Source organism: Clarias gariepinus, chromosome 1 (genome assembly GCF_024256425.1).
Source record: "Clarias gariepinus isolate MV-2021 ecotype Netherlands chromosome 1, CGAR_prim_01v2, whole genome shotgun sequence".
Lineage (NCBI taxonomy): Eukaryota > Metazoa > Chordata > Actinopteri > Siluriformes > Clariidae > Clarias > Clarias gariepinus.
The window spans coordinates 10,711,514-10,731,703 of NC_071100.1; the positions used below are offsets into that span (position 1 = coordinate 10,711,514).

General features: G+C 45.9%; 1 protein-coding gene across 1 annotated transcript; it reads right to left on the reverse strand.

The window, feature by feature from the left end:
- Positions 1–5,146: 5,146 nt before the first annotated feature.
- On the reverse strand, positions 5,147–20,115 carry LOC128520105 (uncharacterized). Its single transcript, XM_053494148.1, has 3 exons — positions 19,745–20,115; positions 7,034–7,082; positions 5,147–6,821 (listed from the first exon to the last, which is right to left on the reverse strand). Exons 1-3 carry the CDS (start codon positions 20,094–20,096, stop codon positions 5,147–5,149), a joined length of 2,076 nt encoding a protein of 691 aa, XP_053350123.1. The 5' UTR covers positions 20,097–20,115.
- Positions 20,116–20,190: the final 75 nt, after the last annotated feature.

Genomic DNA, 20,190 nt, shown 5'->3' on the forward strand with positions numbered 1-20,190 from the left:
GAGCAGATCTGGGGGACTCATGGACGTAGAGTATTATGGTGAACTGGTATGTTTAGATGATGTCCTCCCCACTCTCACTGATCACTCAGGCTTGTGATTGGTTACTTTTAGTTATGCTGCCATAGTTAGTCCTGTTGAAGACCCTGCTTGCACTCTGTACTAAATATACATTTACTTTATACATTGTGTGACAGTGACCATACCTTACTGCCATCTCTCATTTTCTTCTTCTTTCTTTCTTTCTCTCTCTCTCTCTCTCTCTTTTCCTCTCTCTCCCTGTCTCTCTGTCAAGCTATACATGTTGCTTCTGAGCTGCCAGTGATCCAGACCCCCTCTGCCCCCTTGACCCGTCCTGGTATCTTGTATCCGGCTGGAGATCTCATCGCATGGATGCCCTGTGTGGTCTATTTGGGATATGTGTGGTGACTGGGGACGGTTCCACTTTTCCACAAAAATGTACTTGTTAGTTCAAGAGTTTCCTATAGTCTACCTGAGCCTCCAATAATAAACTGGAATCCATATTAAATTAAAAGCATCTTATGTTATACTGAACGTCCAGACTCACACACTATGATGCAGATCAATCCCTGCTATCCATTATCACCCAAATGAGGATGGGTTCCCTGTTGAGCCTGGAGCTTTTCCTTGCCACTGTCGCCATCGTCCTCGGCTTGTTTATCAGAGACAATCATATCATTTTGATTCATAGGCATTCACATTTCATACGAACTTAAATAATTATTTTAATTGTGTAAAGCTGCTTTGCGACAATGTCAATTGTTAAAAGCGCTATATAAATAAAATTAAGTTGAATTGAAGGGCTGTCAGCAATGTATATTGGCCAAGATACCAGAATCATCTGCACATGCTCCTTTTGAGAGCATTAAAAGCACTGCCCCTATGGAGTTAGTGTGCTTGGACTTTTGGGGAGCTGAAAACAACAAATGGTGGTCTGTAGATGTACTAGTTGTGACTGATTACTTCGGGAAGCTGGCTCATGCCTTTGCATGTTTAAACCAGACAGCTAAACAAATTGCCAAAAAGTGAAGCGATAGCCGCTCAGAACAAGAAAAGACACGCAATGTAAACCACAACCCATAAGTGTATTAAACAATAACGAAACAAAAGTTTTGCACCAAACCTAACAAAAATAATAATAATATTGACAAACTATATACAAATATCTGATGTGTAAGTGAGTGGAATAATTGTCCAAAGTCTGGGTTATTTGTAAATGGTGTGAATTTTGTGGTGGATCGGCTGGACTGGCCTCACCAGAAGCTATGGTACTAAGCCGGGAGCATGAATTTGGAGCTGGAGTGAAGTGGTGAAGCAGACTGGAGGGTAATAATCCAAATAAAAGGTTATATTTGCCCACGAGAGTCTTCACAATAGCCTTCAATCTTCAAGTTCATGTACACAAAAACAGCACCCTGTAACTGCTCCCCGGAACAACCAAAACACAGTACACAAGACCACTGAATATGCTCCATTCCAACTCATGTTTGGCAACATTCCAAGGCTTCCTGTCAACATCATGTTTGGGAAGGTGTTACATGACCCAGTGATTTTCGACTATGGCAGTTATGTTAAGTCACAAAACTTACCTTCATGTAGCCGCAAGCATTGCTCAGAAACACACTGCAGTGGAACAAGGATATCAGGCCAAGGTTTATTACAAGAGAGTTAAGGAAACAAGCTTCCTTGTTTTGGAGATCGAGTGCTTATAACAAACAAGAGTTAGAGCTGAAAGAGAAAGCTTGCTGATAAATGGGACCTTACTGTCTACACTGTGAAGGACCAGAATGTTTGAAAATTTTCTCTATCCAAGTCTAACAGTTTCTTACTTTGCATCAGCGGTTCTTCAGATTCTCCCTCTTCTTAGGTCAAAACTTAGGGGTCATCCTATATTTATTATTATTATTATTATTATTATTATTATTATTATAAAACCCATCAGTGTTACGTAGCATTTTGTTTTACCAAGACAGATAAATGATATAGACAAATGCTGGTGTTCTAATCAGTATTAATCAGCAATCTCACCCCATACTGACAGTTTTTTCTTCTCCTAGATTTACTATATTTTATTTATTTTTGTTACAACTTTATTGGTGAAACAGGAGAAAGATAAAAGTACTGTTATTTTAATTCCTTTTTTTCACTTATGTGGCGATTTAATTATATAAAAAAAAGAATGGGAAAGGAGCTTTTGGTTTTGTTTTGTGTTTTACTTAAATAAAGACGAGTTTTGGAACCAACATCTTGCTTCTGCAACTATGCCACGTCCACACACATGCTGTGCTCATGACAACATCAGCACTATTAAATACACACACACACACACACACAGTACCCACTACACTCTTTAAAATAAAGGTACAGTTTTGTACTAATGAAGGTACAAACCATTGTCACTGGGGCAGTACCTTTTCGGGGCACAGAATTGTACATTAATATAGAGAAACTAATTTGTAGCAATTCTGTTTTTTTTTTTTAATTCCAATTCCCAATTCATTATTTGTACCATGGGCAACCAAACTGTACCTTTTGTTTTACAAATCCGCGCTGAAAGATGGGGCGGAGCCGAGGTCTGCCGCCGTTCTCATATGAAATTTAAAGAGGACGTGGGCGATCACCAATTTGTGTAAAGTTTATGAAGAATTTTTAGGGGGGCTGAGTACAAATGTTAAGCCCCCCTAAAAATGGCCTATCGTCGCCCATTAAAATAGGTAAGCAGTATTTGTGCATTGTTTTGTTTTTTTAATTGTTATATAAAATATTAAGAGAGTTGTAGAGTGTATTAGCTACAGTGTTAATTACATGTTTATCATCCATGTTAATATGGGATGTAAATTGTCTTTTTTTGTATTCTAATCAGTTTTCTGGATGTTATTGTTAATGTGCTACAGTCTGAAATGTTTATATTACTTTTAAGTCGTTTCACTGAAGAGAAGTAGATTTTTTTGCTGCATGGCAGAGATGAGAGAAAGTTTAGCGTGCTCTCCTGTGCACGTGCGTAGCCATTACATACTGGGATTTCTACATTTTTTTTAAGGTTTAAAATTTAAAGTTAAATTTTTTTTTTCATTAAGCAATTACTCAGACTCTTTTGCTGCAGCAGTTTTTTTTTTATTATCTAATCCTTTGTTGCATATTTTATATTATTTTAAAATACATTTATTTTCTTTCATTAAAAAGTGCTTTATTTTATGATGACGGTGTACGAGTCGTTTTCTCTGAATGGGTTCAGTAAAGTCTAACAGCCTATGTAGTAGTTAACTAATGGTGTGATGCATAAAGTAACTAGCTTGCATAGATCATGCTACCCAGACATAGCTATTGCATTAACAGCTGTGATCCGAGACCCTTGAGATTATTAGTTTTCTTCCGTATGGACCAAGTGGTTGATTGGATTCTGGTTACATATACATGTCAAACTTGGTACACTTCTTGATCTTATTGAGCTGAACAGTTCTCCCTATGCGTGTCATGGGCTCAACTTAACATGAAGTCAGATATTTTTGGTTGTTTGCAGACAATGGAGACACATTACACACACTCACACACTACACATCCTACATGCATTAAACTTATGCTAAAAAGTGGCATATTAAGCGATTTATTTTTTTTTGTACCACCATTCGGGGCTTTTTAGGGGTCTTAACATGCTCAAAGTCATTTAAACTGGCAGACAGGTGGGAATGTGCTGCCATTAGTCTGGGTCCTAGACATGGCAGATTTTGTTACATAGCTCATACACACTTGCATGAAAAGTATGCAGTATGCAATGTGGTTTATAACTTTCTGTGTTCCATTATATTAAGTGACATCACAATGAGTGACATCAGAGTGTAATGCCTTTTTTTTAGCACCGGTGGCTTTTTTGTCTAAACATAACATTTTCCCTTTTATAAAATAATTGGTATGTTCTCTTTAAATGCATATGCCCAATTTGCCCACTGTCATTCCTGTGCATTCAAGGTGCTTGGGCCCACTCATTGTTGCTTGCAACTATATTTTATTTGTTTGTTTGTTTGCTTTCATTTTGTACATTGTATTCACTTTTTTCCACTACCGCTTAAAAGTTTGTTATTACTTTCTAACACTATGGTCGTTCCTGACTTTTATTTCTTTCTACATTGTAAAGCAATGCTGAAGGCATCCAAAAAAAAAAACCAGTTAATGTTGAGAAGTATCTGCTATTCATCATCTGTAAAGCCTTCATAACAGCTCTAATCTAAGGTGTTTCTTATTTGGTGATTTTTGAGGCTGGTAACTCTAAAGGAACTTCTTCTTTTGGTCTTGCCTTCCTGGGGGGATCTTCATGAGAGCTAGTTTCATCATGAGCTTGATGGGTTTTGCAAATGCACTTGACAATACTCTTCTTGCAAGAATTATTCCAGAAAGGCTGACCTCCATGTCTTAACAACTGACTTGTTGCTATTATCTAATCATAGTTAGTAGTATTGTTGAATAATGTAGAAAATAAATCACTACACAAAAAGACACTTGCTAGTGATTCCAAATTTTTGAGTGGTAGTGTATATCATTTTTCTAAATTCTAAACACAAGTTTTTTTTTTTTGGTCTACTTAACTACGAGACATAATATGTAAGTACCTTCCCTTAAAATATAGCATCCAGGTCTCCCATGATCCTGACCGGGATATGTGGTATAGACAATGGGTAATTAAAAAAGTTATGAGCATGAGTAATAGTGGTGGTATTAATTAATTGGATTATGAATTACTGAAGACTAAATATGATTTGATTCAGGCCTCTTTCTTTTTTTTTTGTCACAGAGGTACGATATTACTCCAGGCTTACTTCAGATATTTAATGACAAAATAGTAGGATAAACATATACATTCATGTACATTTAAAAAAAACACTAGAAAATGTAAGAATCAAGTTATAAGAAAAGGATAAATAAATTTAGCTTCACAAGTAATATTTTACGTTCATTATAAAGCATTAATGACATTTAAAATCCCCATTAAAATGCCAAATGCTACCATGATGGGAAAAAAAATACTAGAACAATAAAATTGATAAGCACATTTTATCATCGACAAATTCACTCTTGATTCAGATTTATTCCTTATTCCTGCTGTACTACATTTTTACATATTTAGTCTTGCAAATCATTTTTGTAGTTTACTGAAACCTGCAGTTGAATATCCCATTACAGCATTAACTCTTCCCTGTGATTCAGGGTGTATGTTTCTCAGCTCTTTTAGTTTCTGAGCAACAAAGACCCTTCCAGTTTTCTCAGCTTGAGGGATCAAGAAGTCAAGAGCCTGAATAATGAAAGCAGAGTCTGGCTTTAAAGCAATCTCACACAGTTTTATAATTGCAGTGTACGCTTCTTCTACTAGTTCAGCTTTTTCCTTTTTAGTACTGATAAGGTCTTCTTTCAGTCTCTTCTCTATGTTGATCTTTTCCGCTGCCACTTTCCTGTTGTGTTGAAGGTCCTTTTTGACATTTTCAAAGACTTTTGTGTCAAACATGACATTTGAAGCTGATTTATTGCTGCTTTCATATTGATTTTTGAGCTCATCAAACGTCATGGTGACATTTCTACTGCCTGTAACATATTTGTTCCTCCCTCTTACATGTTTAGTGAAATGACATTTACCTGTGCATACAGTGCAGTACTCATGTTTAATGACTTCACACCACAGAGCATTGGGGGAACACCAGCAGTTTAACTCATGGCAGTTTTCCTCACAGACAGTGCAAATAGTCGCCTTTCTGTCCTGAAATGAAACTTTTCTAATGGGAACTTTTTCTTTGTAATATTTGCTGACTAAAAAAGTGAAGTTTATATTTTTCTTAATCTTTTCTTGGTTTTCCTGAAGGACTTTCTGAATCTGATCCAATTCTTTAGTTTTGCACTCTACAAAATGAATACGTTTTTTTAAATTAACAATACAGGCCTCAAGACGTCTGGACTCAGTCAGGACATTTTCAGTCTGATTTAAGCTTTTTCTGTTGTGTTCTTTTAGTGAGCCAAAGAAATGTTTTAAATTGCACCCTGTTTGTTCCCAGGCTGTCTGGAGAGTGCTGTTATAATTTGGGCTCCTTTTCACAGTTTGACGATTGTTAAATAAGAAATGGTCTGGTTGGTTTTCTTCATCTCTCCTGGAGGGTATCCCTGCTTTCTTGATAGCATTGAGAGCATCTTCTGGAGGTATTCCATCTGAATGAGTGACCATAATGACAATGTTGTTTTCTATGTCTTTACCAAATAAGGACAAAAGTGCATCAAATATGTATTGCTGTCGGTCAGTAAGTCGATTCTGAGATGCTTTTACTACCAGACACACTGCATCGATTTCTTTCACTCCACTGTCACTGTGAAACAGTTTGTACAGATTATCAGCAATCTGCCTGTCATATTCACTTCCCCTGGTGTCTCCATATCCTGGAGTGTCAATGATGGTAAGAGAGAACTGGTTGTCTTGGACAAAGAGCTCATACACAGTGATTTTAGTAGTTTGACTTTTTGACTGATCTGAGATGGGATTATCTCCTCCCTCTTCTGTAATCTCAAACCACACTTCATCTGTAAACTTCACCCCGAGTATATAATTCACCATGGCATTGATCAGAGTAGTTTTGCCTGTTCCAGTTTCTCCTACCATCAATATGATTTTGGTTTGATTGTCTCGCTGTCCAAATGTCCATTTTCTTACTGATCCATCTTGTTCAAGATTCTTTCTATCCGTGACGAGACGATATCTTGCAGGTGGACCTTCACAGATTAAGGTACTCCTCAGGATTAAATCATTCACAGTCAATGATCCCTCTTGAAATCTGGTAAATTAAATATATTCGTAAGCATAAAATTTAATATTTGTACTAAACACCTACATTAAACAAGGGTTTTTTGTGATTTCATGTATTTGTGATTTAATGTAAACAGCAGTTCATAATAATAAAAAATTATGTATACCCCTAAGTCAAATATTGTTATAAATAGAAAATAGATATTTAAGTATATAACAATTCTGCAGCTGTTTGCTCACCTAGTAGCAATAATAGCATGTGGAACTGAAGATTCCGGAAAACAAAGGACTGTGAAGTAAATAAACATAATTAAATTAAAACATTATCACTGTTATAAATGTAACTACAGTAGGGGTAAACATTTTTTTTTTTATATAAAGTCAAGCCTTATAGCTTACCCATAGTAGCAATTAGGCTGTAACAGCCAGTTTAATCAACTTCTCATGACATTTGTGTTCTATGTTATGGGTTACTGATTGGAAGGCTAGGTTTGCGACCCAGCACCAACAAAGCTGCCACTCTGAGTTCAGTTTCCTAACTGGGATGTGTGAAACATTTATTTCACTGTACTGCAAGCTACATGTGATGAATCAATAAATATTATATTACTATCTTTTTAACTGTTTATTTTTTATCTCAGGTTTTTCCAACCAGGCCTTACATTTTACTTGACAGTTCTAGCCTCCAAATTCTTCCTCTATTTATGCATTCCTTTGCTAATCCTTTTTCATATTTTTATTTTACTTATCTTATTCTCTTTTCCATTTGGCAAATCCTATAAAGAGATTTATTCATGGTCACACTTTCCAGAATCACCCAAATATGTATAAACTTCCTTTTGTTTGTGGTTCTCTCAAGATTTTCTCCACATGCCATCTTAATGAGTTTTTTCTTGCCACCATCACATATGGCTATCTCACTGGGGATAAACTGAACAATTATTTTTATTCATTTATTTTTATCTCTTTAAAACTGATTGACTGTTTAAAGTACTTAATTGACCTAAATTTAACGTATTAATTGTCATGCACACTCGGAACGCGACCAGCACTAGGACCCGGAAGTTAAGCGGTCGCGAACCAGGAAGTATAAAAGAGGTAAACAAACCATAGCACCTCGCTCAGTCATTGAGTCGCCGATGCCACGTCGGAATTCTTCAAACCGTGAGTACTCACCTTCTTGGTTTAAAATCCGGATCGAGTGTGTATTTATAGGACGCGGGTTAGATTGTGTCTTTCCCTTACTCCCCATTCGTGAGAGTCCTTAGATCAAATAGCGTGATTATCCTGCCTACTCGTGTTCTTCAGCGTTTGGGTTTACCATTCACGCAACAAAGGACTAACCGCTAAAGCTACGTCTTCTGGTCACTCCAGGTTAGTTCTTGACAGAATGACTGAGCCTACCGCGGTGAACCCAGAGGACTACGCGCACCTCTGCGACGTGGTAGATCAGCACGCCAAGCTCATCAACACGCTAACCGGGGAGGTCGCTAATCTGCGCCGGGACCTCCAAGACGTCGCGGCGCTCCAGCGGGAGAACGCGGATCTCCGGGCGGCTGTGGATAGCGCGGCTAGCCGTTCTCCCGTCGCGGCGGCCGCGGCGCCGCCCCAACCCCCCCCCCCCTCCTTCTGATGTATTTCTGGCACTTCCGGATAAATGGGATGGCACGGACGGAAAGTGTAATGTGTTTTTAACAGCGCTTGATCTGGTGTTTGAGTTTAATGCCACCAGGTACTCCACCGATCGGCTACGCATCGCGCTTCTGGTCTCGTTGCTATCCGGGCAGGCAGCTGAGTGGGCCACGGCAGTTCTCCGGGCGGATACAGACACCGCGCACTCATATAATGAGTTCACCCACCAACTCAGGCTTACTTTCGAACACCCAGCGGGCGAGGTGGAGACCGACACCAAACTCTACCATCTGCGGCAGGAAGGATCGTCCGTGAGCCGGTATGCAGCTGAATTCCGGACCCTCGCTGTGCAGACCGACTGGGGAGATGCCGCGCTCCGGACATCCTTCTATGAGGGACTGGCTCCACGCATAAAAGACGAGCTCGCCGGGCGAGAGCTTCCTGCCACCCTGGAGGGGATGATCCAGCTCACCCTCCGTATCGATCAGCGGATCCTCTCTCGCCCGAAGCCAGCCCCGAGGACCCTGCCGCCTGCACCCACCTTCTCCTACACCGTACCACGACCATCCACTGCTCTCACCGCCCCAACTACTGGATCTGTCGGATCTCCACCTCCTGCCGTGGTTGACACCGGAGCCGGGGAACCCATGCAACTAGGACGCGCCTCCCTGACCGTGGCAGAACGCGAACGACGGTACAGAGAGGGGTTATGTGCCTATTGTGGGTCAGCGGCACATCACCGGGCGATCTGTCCACTTCGCCCGGGAAACGCCCAGCCCCGGTGAGTTCGAGGAGAGACTCACCGGGCCCTCTCCACCTCTCCATCACGACCAACGCCACCATTTCACGTCTCACGGTCCAGGTAACTCTCCAATTTGGCCACAAACGAGTTCGAGGTACGGCGTTCATCGATTCCGGTGCCGCTGGTAACTTTATTGACTCAACTTATGCCAAAAAATTGGGGATGAAGATTGAGGCGTTATCCCAGCCAGTTCAGATCACTTCAGTCGATGGTCGGCCCCTCTCATCCAGCCCTATCACTCACCAGACCCAACCAATCACGTTCATCATCGACCAACACCAGGAACAGCTCCAACTTCACCTCACCTCCATCTCATCTCCTCCCATCATCCTCGGCTACCCGTGGCTGCTGCAGCACGACCCCCTCATCTCCTGGAATCAGAATCGTATCCTCCAGTGGGGACCGACCTGCACTGAACTTTGCCTACGGGCCCAGGCTGGGACGTGTTCCACGGAGTCCGAGGCCCCCGATGTCGACCTCAACGCCATCCCTCCTGCCTACCGTGACCTGGCTGGAGTCTTTTGCAAGAGGAGAGCCACCCACCTTCCACCTCTTTGACCTTATGACCTGGCGATAGAGCTCCAGCCGGGTTCCGTTCCCCCCCGTGGACATCTCTACTCTCTGTCCAAGACCGAGACTCAGGCGATGGAGGAGTACATCACCAACGCTCTTCGACACGGAACTATCCGGCCCTCCTCGTTGCCGGCGGCCGCAGGTTTTTTCTTTGTGAAGAAGAAAGGGGGGGAACTTCGCCCGTGCGTCGACTATCGGGGGCTAAATAAGATCACCATCAAGAACCGACACCCTTTGCCGCTCACCAACTTAGCCCTGGACGCCCTCTCTGGTGCCACCGTGTTCACTAAGTTGGACCTCCGGAGCGCCTACAACTTGGTGCGCATCAGAGAGGGCGATGAGTGGAAAACGGCCTTCATCACACCCACAGGACACTATGAGAGTTTGGTCATCCCGTTTGGACTATGTAACGCACCCTCGGCCTTTCAACAATTTATCAACGACGTCCTCAGAGACATGTTAGGCCGATGGGTGTTCGTTTATCTGGACGATATTCTCATCTACTCCCGCACCATGACAGAACACACCCAACATGTCCGGGCGGTCCTAAAGAGATTGTTCGCCCACCAGCTGTACTGTAAGTTGGAAAAATGTGCCTTTCACCAGCACTCCACCACGTTCCTGGGTTTTGTTATCTCGCCCCAGGGTGTGGCCATGGACCCGCAGAAACTAGATGCTGTGCGCCATTGGCCCCTACCCAGGACGCTCAAACAGCTTCAACGGTTTCTCGGGTTTGCGAACTTCTACCGTCGCTTTATCCGGGGCTACAGTACAGTTGCAGCACCATTGACCAATCTGACCAGGCCCGCATCTCACCCCTTCCAACTCACTCCTGCTGCCATCACGGCCTTCAGGGAACTCTGCCACCGATTCACCACCGCCCCTATTCTCCTTCATCCCGATGCCAACCAACCATTCGTTGTGGAGGTGGACGCGTCGGATGTGGGCGCTGGCGCTGTTCTCTCCCAACGAGGTCCAGACCAGAAGCTACACCCATGTGGCTTCTTCTCCAAGAAATTTAATCCCACTCAGCAGCGATACGGGGTAGGGGACCGCGAGCTGTTGGGCATAAAGTGGGCCTTGGAGGAATGGCGTCACTGGCTCCAGGGCGCCGGTGAGCCATTCGTCGTCTGGACGGATCACCAGAACCTCATCACCATCCGGAACCTCAGACAGCTGAACCCACGACAGGCACGGTGGGCATTATTCTTCGAACAGTTTGACTTCCATCTGTCATACCGCCCGGGGTCCAAGAACACCAAGGCTGACGCCCTATCATGACAACAGGAGGAAGACGTCCCCCGGGCGGACCCCGTGCCTGTCCTACCAACCTCACGTATCGTGGCACCCCTCCAGTGGGATCTTGAAACGAGGGTCCGCCAGGCTCAGGCTGCGGAGGCCGGGCCGGCAGGTGCGCCGCCTGGACGACTCTTCGTCCCCCAACCACTACGAGCTGAGGTCCTCCAGTGGGGTCACTCTTCACCCGTCGCTGGACACCCGGGGAACAGAAGAACTCTACAGTTCGTGAGACGAGCATTCTGGTGGCCCTCCATGAAGAGAGACATCGAGGAGTTCGTTCAGGCGTGCCCGGTGTGCGCCAGGGCCAAGGACACCAATCGACCAACCCCCGGAGAACTTCAACCTCTTCCCGTTCCTCGCCGGCCCTGGATGCACATCGCCTTAGATTTCATAACGGGCCTGCCGGTGTCCGAAGGGAAGAACACTATCCTCACTATCGTCGACCGGTTCTCCAAAGCAGCTCACCTGGTGGCCCTCGCCGGACTCCCCTCAGCTAAGGACACCGCTGAGCTGATATTGGAACACGTAGTCCGTCTGCATGGGTTCCCCAAAGACATCATCTCGGACAGAGGGCCCCAGTTCACCGCCCGGTTCTGGAAGGCCTTCTGCCGTCTGATCAACTCCACCACTAGTCTGTCCTCCGGCTACCACCCCCAGACTAATGGTCAGACGGAACGGACCAACCAACAACTGGAGTGCTATCTGCGATGCTTCGTGTCCGACCACCAGCGCTCCTGGGCCCGCTACCTCACCTGGGCAGAACTGTCTCACAACCTCCACGTCTCCTCAGCTACCAACCTGAGCCTATTTGAGGTATGCTACGGGTTCCAGCCTCCGATGTTCGCCCATCAGGAACCGGAGGTTGACGTACCCTCGGCCCAACAGTTGGTCCGTAGGTGTCGACGGCTATGGGAGCGAGCCAACCGGAACATCCAGCGCGCCAACGCCAGCTACATCACCCAACACCGCCGTCGACACCCTCCGGGACGGTTGTTTAAAGTAGGTGACAAGGTCTGGCTTTCAACCAAGAATCTCCATCTCCACACAGAATCCCGGAAACTTTCACCACGATTCATCGGACCATACCGCATCAATCTACAGATTAACCCTGTCACCTACCGGCTCCAGCTGCCTGCGGCGCTCCGGATCCACCCGGTCTTCCATATCTCGCAACTAAAACCCTTCACCACTTCACCTATGGTTCCACCCACCCCCCCTGCTCCTCCTCCCCGAATCATTGACGGCGGTCCCGCCTACACCGTGCGACGGATCCTGGATTCGTGGCCTCGGGGCAGAGGCACTCAATACTTGGTCGATTGGGAAGGGTACGGCCCCGAGGAGCGGTCTTGGGTTCCAGCACGGTTCATCCTCGACCCCGAGCTCATCCGGGACTACCGTCACAGGGTATCCTCCACCTCAGGACCGTCCGGAGCCGGTCCTGGACAGGGGGGTACTGTCATGCACACTCGGAACGCGACCAGCACTAGGACCCGGAAGTTAAGCGGTCGCGAACCAGGAAGTATAAAAGAGGTAAACAAACCATAGCACCTCGCTCAGTCATTGAGTCGCCGATGCCACGTCGGAATTCTTCAAACCGTGAGTACTCACCTTCTTGGTTTAAAATCCTGATCGAGTGTGTATTTATAGGACGCAGGTTAGATTGTGTCTTTCCCTTACTCCCCATTCGTGAGAGTCCTTAGATCAAATAGCGTGATTATCCTGCCTACTCGTGTTCTTCCGCGTTTGGGTTTACCATTCACGCAACAAAGGGCTAACCGCTAAAGCTACGTCTTCTGGTCACTCCAGGTTAGTTCTTGACATTAATAGTGGCACAGTGATTAGCACTGTCCGCTTGCCCCTCCAGTGTCCCAGAGGAAACCCACCCAGCAAGGGGAGAACATGGAAATTTCATGCACACTGACTCCAGGTGGGAATAGAACCCAGACCCTGTTCAGTATGAACAAATCTGCAAGTAGCTATGCCATAGAGTTCTGAAGAGCCATGCAGAGCCATGGCCTTCTAGATGCATGGTTACCAGGTGACAGCACCTTTAGCGCACCTGGCAGCATGTCTCTTTAAGGGTTCTTCTTGTTACAGGGCCAAAGACCAAGACAAAGACAAACCATGCATAAAGAACAAAGATAAAAGTCAAAGGCAAAAGATCCAGCCTAGTCTTCACAAGAAGTCAGCATTGTGTGTGTGAAAGAGAGAGAGAGAGAGAGAGACCATCAGCCCAGCGTTTGCTCTCAGTTCTAAACATATACTGTAGATTCATGCATAAGCTCTAAGAAAGGGTGAACTCATTCAGAGAGCATAAGAGAGTTTATTTTTTGTTTCCAGAGCCCTGTTCAGTCTCAAGGAGACAACAGAGCTCTGTTTATTTTGTTTTGTCAGTTTTCTTTTGTTTCGTTTTTCCGTTCCCCTAATCAATAATCCCACACTAACTCCAAACGGAAAGGTCCTCATGTGTATACCATAAGCATTTTCTCATTTTGTTGACCCCTTTTAAAGCCCAGCATGAGGGCTCTTATAAATATTATGGTGCGGCTCTTAAACCTGCTGCAAAATGAAACAAAATGATTGCACCATCCGCAGAGCCCACAGGCTTGGAGAGGATACAGGAAATAGTTGGGTCATGAGTCATGTCCAGAGTTGACTCGCTCCCCAACCACCCCCCTCCCCCACACAGATCAGTGACACAAATACCCCCTCTGGTGGCCGAAACTGGACTACTACATTTACATTTAGGCATTTAGCAGACGCTCTGCTCACTCTACAGCCACAGAGCAACCCAGAAAGGTGCAATGCCTTTATCCTGCAGTGTGATCTAATATTCAATATAATATAAGTTTGCATTTATGGTGTTTCTGCTCACGGAGTGCAGAGTTTCTGTCAGGAAGAACAGACTCTTGGGCTTGGTGGATGGATTCAGTTGCAGGTGCAGAAGCAGCACACGAGTGACTTGGGTCGAGCTTCGTACGGGCGTGGCTGTGTCAGCAGGTGCGTGAGCTCGGAGCCGTGAAATCCGTATGTGTGGAGTAAATGCAGAGGCGTGGAGATGCACCGTGAAATCCGTCAGCGTAGCGTCAATGCCGAGACGTGAGGATAAGCCGTAGTCGAGTGAGCGCGAGCGTGGGTCTGAGCCGTGAAATCCGTCAGCGTGGTGTCAATGCCGAGTCATGAAGCTGGGCTGTAGTCGGGAAATGAAAGCGAAAGTTCAAAGGTGTTAAATCCAAGAGTAGTAATAAATCCAAACGTGAGACAAGAGGCAAAAATGAGAAACAAAGCGAGGTCGGTAACGTGAAAAGAATCATAAACTGAGCGTGGTGGACAATTTATGACGCGTCGTAGCTGGAAAACGTGGAATGTGGGGTGGATCCGTCGCATGGACGAGGGGAGTAGAAGTCGGACTGCACACGGGTTGATTATCCTGGTGATAGTGAAGGGTCCGATGAACCGGGGGGAGAACTTGCGTGAAAGAGTCTTTAAGAGAATGTCCTTTGTGGCAAGCATGACTCGATCTCCTACACGGCATCTGGGGGCCTTGGTGCGGTGCCGGTCCGCCTGTTACTTATACGAGGAGCGGGTTTGTAGCAGAGTTCGTCTAGTGGGTAGCCACGTTTGCTTGCAGCGGCGGACGAAGTGTTAGGCTGACGGAGTCTCCACCTCTAGTTCCTGGGCTGGGAAGAGTGGAGGTTGGTAGCCTAAGCAGCACTGGAATGGGGACAAGCCTGTCGACAAGGAGGGCAGAGAGTTGTGGGCATACTCGACCCAAAGGAGGAATCTGCTCCAGGTGGTCGAGTCCCGAGTAGGCATACAGCGGAGGGAAACCTCTAGCGCTTGGTTCATTCACTCGGTTTGTCCATTAGACTGAGGATGAAACCGAGACAACAGATTGGGGGTCGCCCAGACGAGTCTACAGAACGCGGCCCAAAAGCGAGAGGTGAACTGAGGGCCCCGATCCGAGACAACGTCTGTTGGAAGGCCATGGAGGCGAAATACGTGGAGGACTAACTGCTCCGCAGTCTTCTTGGTGGAGGGCATCTTAGGGAGTGGGTCGAGGTGCACTGACTTCGAAAAGCGGTCGACTATAGTCATGATGCAGGTGTTGCCATCGGACCAAAGGTGTTGCCAGCGGAACGAAGGTACTCGATATTCCTATGGTCAGTCCACACCAAAAATGGGAGCTCAGTTCCCTCTAGCCAATGTCTCCATTCCTCCAGCGCAAGCTTGATGGCCAAGAGTTCTCTGTCTCCCACGTCGTAATTCCTCTCGGCTGGGGATAGGCAACGGGAGTAGTATGTGCAAGGGTGCATTTTATTATCCTGGGCGGATCTTTGGGAGAGAATGCCCCCGACACCGGTTTTGGAGGCGTCGACCTCCACCACGAACTGACAAGAGGGATCGAGGATAATGAGGATGGAAGCAGAGGTAAACCTCCTCTTAAGCTCAGCGAAAGCCTTCTCCGCCCCTGTGTTCCAATAGAAACAGGTCTTTGTGGAGGTCAGGGAGGTGAGTGGGGTGGCGACAGAGCTGTAACCCCGGATGAAGCGGCGGTAAAAATTGGCGAAGCCCAGGAACCGTTGTAGGTCTTGTCGTGAGTTCGGAGTGGGCCACTTGGAGACTGTCTGGACCTTGGCTGGTTCCATCTCGATCCTAGAAGAGGAAATAACAAAGCTCAAAAAGGTGGTGCAGTGTGTGTGGAACTCGCACTTCTCTGCCTTGACATAGAGGTGGTTCTCCAAAAGTCTTTGTAGAACCTGTCGCCGGTGTTCCTCCAGGCCTTGGGAGAAAATTAAGATGTCGTCTAAGTAGACAAACACGAAGGAGTTCAGGAAGTCACGCAGGACGTCATTAACAAGGGATCCGAAGACGGCGGGGGTGTTGGTCAGGCCGAAGGGAACGACCAAATACTCGTAATGTCCCGTGGTGGTGTTGAAGGCCATCTTCCATTCGCCCCCCTCCCTGATGCGGACCAGGTGATAAGCGTTCTGTTGATATAACTTGGTGAAGATGCCAGCTCCCTGAAGAAGTTCAAAGGCGGTGGTCATGAATGGAAGTGGGTACCGGTTCTTTACGGTGATCTCGTTGAGACCCCTAAAATCTATACAGGGGTGTAGGGACCGGTCTTTTTATTTCACTAAGATAAATCCTGCCCCCCGCTGGAGAGGAGGACAGGCGGATGATTGATGTCTGTGATGTATGTGTCCATGACACATCTCTCTTGGTGGGTTAGGGAGTATAAGCGACCCTTTGGGGGTGATTATCCTGTAAGAAGGTCGATAGGGCAGTCATACGGTCGATGTGGTGGAAGCGACATGGCCCAGGTCTTGCTGAAGACCTGCTTAAGATCATGATACTCAGTGGGGACATTGAAAATATCCAGAGTCTTCTTAGGTTTGGCTGGGGTGAGGAGTGCGTGATGCGTGGAGCAAAGGCATGATGTGGCACAGGAGGGGCTCCAACCCGTAATGACCAGCTTGGTCCAGTCTATCTGTGGGCCATGGAGAGTTAACCAGGGAAGGCCCAGGACCAGGGCAGCATGAGATTACCTTATCACAAACAGACAAATCTCCTCAGAATGATTTCCGGACGACCTTAGAGTAAGCGGAAGCGTTCTGTGCATGATTGAATGCACAGAACGCTGTGCCTGGACTGCCAGTGGAGTGCTTAGGGGTGTGCAGGGAATCCTGAGAGCCCTGACAGTAGCGGCGCTGATAAGGCTGATAAGGCCATTCACAATTAGCATTACCGACAGCAGGGGGCAATGTTCTGGGAGTCTGTCAGGAGGATCGCCCTCTAGGGCTCCCAGTATGAGTCGAGGGCGTTTCCTTTTACCGGGCAGTTCCGGAGGATGTGAGCGGAACTACCGCAGTAGAAACAGGCTCCTTCCAGGCGGCAGCGTCTCTCCTGTTCGGAGATGCGGGTTCTGCCCAGCTGTATGGGCTCCTCCTGATTGCTCTGAGATGGGGAAGAAGATGGGCGAGGTGCTCTGGGAAAAGGTGATCTCCTAGCGGGGGGTGACCTCCAGGTAGGGCGTCTAGAACGAAGACGTGAGTCAATCCTCCCCGCGAGATTAATAAGTTTGTGGAGGTCAGAGGAAAGTTCGCGGGCGACTAGGTCGTCCTTGAGTCCCTCAGACAACCCTTCCAGAAAAACGTCTGCTAGGGCTCTGTCGTTCCATCCACTCAAGACAGCTAGTGTCCGAAACTCAATGGCATAGCCATAGGCGGAGCGTGACCCTTGGCGAAAGCGCAGTAGTCTGGTCCCGGCCTCTCTGTTGACGTAAAAGCAGTCGAAAACCCTCCTCATCTCCCTCAAAAAGTTCTCAAAGCTCTCGCAGCATGGGTCGTGAGCGTCCCAGAGGGTCGTACTCCACTCCCGGGCTCTCCCAGTGAGGAGCGTGATCACGTAGGCCACCCGGGACCTTTCTGAAAAAAAGGTGGAGACTTGCAGTTCAAAGATCAGCGAACATTGGGATAAGAATGATCTACAGGTTCCCGGTTCCCCTCTGTAGGTGGGGTGGGGGGGTGGGGGTGTTGGGGCTGGTAGGCGTGGCTCTCGCGGGGGCTCTGGGGTTATGCCCCGAGCTGTAGGTGTCTGGAGGTGCTGCCATGACATCAGCTAGTGTCTGCCTGGTGGTGGCGAGCTCCTCCTGGTGTTTTCCAACTGTGTGCCAGCGGGGCGGTGCAGGGGTGTGTTAGGAGCGATGACAGCGTGGGAAAACCTGACCGCGTGATCAGAAGTCTGACAGCGTGAGAAAGGAAATGTCAAATGAATGATGCAGTCTTTGATCAGCGCAGAGCACTGAGAGCATGACAGTTTCTGCTTACACCAAAGTTGGCCACTGCAACTCCAGACAGCTTCAGCAGATCCAGACAGGAAACATCTCCACCCTGCGAGCACCATTCTGAGCACCTAGCCAGTGGCTTCCCCAGCTATAGGCATGAAGCCTCATCTCTTCTCATTGAACAGGAGCCTGAGGCTTTACATCCTGGCCCTGACATAGAGCTTGAGAAGTTCAACTCAATTCAATTCAATTTTATTGGTATATCGCTTTTAACAATTGACATTGTCGCAAAGCAGCTTTACACAATCAAAAGAATTATTTAAGTTTGCATGAGATGTGAATGTGTATAAATCAAAATAATAAGACTGCCCCTGATGAGCAAGGCGAGGACGACGGCAACAGTGGCAAGGGAAAACTCCCTGAGATGGTAATAGGAAGAAACCTTGAGAGGAACCAGACTCAACAGGGAACCCATCCTTATTTGGGTAAACGGATAGCATGTTGTTATTGGAGGCTTGGGTAGGCTGTAGGAAATTTCAGTTCTGAACTATTGAGCGACTGAAGTCACAAGTCCTCAGAGAACAGCTTTTTGCATTAGTCGAAGACAGAACCGTCTTTGAGGAAAAGTGAAACCGTCCCCAATCACCACACACAGCCCAGGCAGACCACAAGCCAGACAGCTCCAGGGGGCAGAGGGGGTCTGGAAACATTGGTAGCTCAGGAGTGACATGGAACCCATGCAAATAGGTGCAATTAGATAAGCCACAGACGGAGACACCCCTGGAGGTGTTGGAGGGGAAATTGATCGATCAGATAAATAATACCCTGTTATGCTCTTTCTGTCAGCCATGCTCTCAGGGGCCAACATCAGGAGAACCCGACCAGAGGTGGTCAAGGATGCAAGAGCCGAAGATCTACAGGTGGCTACTGCCCAGAGTTCTGAACAGGCAGAACTGTGGCCATCTAGATGCATGGTTGCCAGGCGATGGTGCCAGAAGTGTAGATCAGCATGGACGTGCTGAACGTGGCAGGATGTCTATTTAAGGGACCTGATACCTGCGCGCTTTGTAGCACCTGGTGAAGGTATCAGGGCCAAAGTTAAAGACAGCGCGTGCATTCAGAACAAAGATCAAGAACAAAGATAAAAGACAAGAAGCTGATGTTAGAGAAAGAGAGAGAAAGTGGCATGCAATCAGCCCAACATGCGATCTTAGTCTCAATTTAAAGTTCTAAAGACATAGAATCAACCATAAGCCCTCGGAAAGCATGGACTCATTCAGAGAGGACTAGGGAGTTTATTTTTAATTTCCAGAGCACCGTTTGGGCTCAAGGACATGACGGAGCTTTGTTTATTTTGTGTTCTCAGTTTTCATTTGTTTCCATTTTTAGTTCCCAAATAAATAATCCTTGGAACTGGAATTTTGACTGTAACATTTGATAAATGACTTTCACTTTTGAATTTACTTTAAAAGTACCATTTATAAACTGGCAATTAGAATATCTTAGAAGTTACTATGTTTTATCTTGGTAATTATTTTTAACTTTGTAATGACTTTATTCACAGCAGTGCTCTGAACTGTTATGTTCTGTTCAAGATGATGTGAATATACTGGTATTAAGTCTGCAACATTGACAATGAATGCTGCAAAAAATATAAAATAATAATAATAATAATAATAATAATAATAATAATTAAAAGGTAAAGAACATGTACTTCTAAGGACTGTACTCTATAAATGTTATTTAAAAGCTATAAAAATTGAGTAAACAATATGAGAAATAGTGTAATATTAAAATTTTCTGAACATTTTAGAGTAAATCAAAACCATCTAAAGTAAAGCTGAGTAAGTCTTACCTGTCAGCTCTCTCAGTTTTTGAGCAACAAATCCTCTTCCAGTTTCCTCAGCTTGAGGGATCAAGAAGTCAATAGAGTGAACAATGAAAGCAGAGTCTGGCTTTAAAGCAATCTCAAACAGTTTTATGATGCCAGTGTACGCTTCTTCTACTAGTTTAGCTTTCTCCTTTCCAATCATGATCAACTCTTCATTCAGTCTCTTCTCTATGTTTATATTTTCTGCTGTCTCTTTCCTGTTATTTTGATGGTCCTTTTTGACATTTTTGAGGGCGTTTGAGTCAAACTTGATATTCAGTGGTGATTTATTGCTGCTTTCATATTTGTTTTTGATCCCAGTAAATGTCACCGCCATATCTTTGCTGCCTGTAACATATTTGTTTGTCCCCCCAACCTCCTGAAATGAAAATTTTCTAATAGGTGCTTTGTAATCTTTGCAATATTTGGTT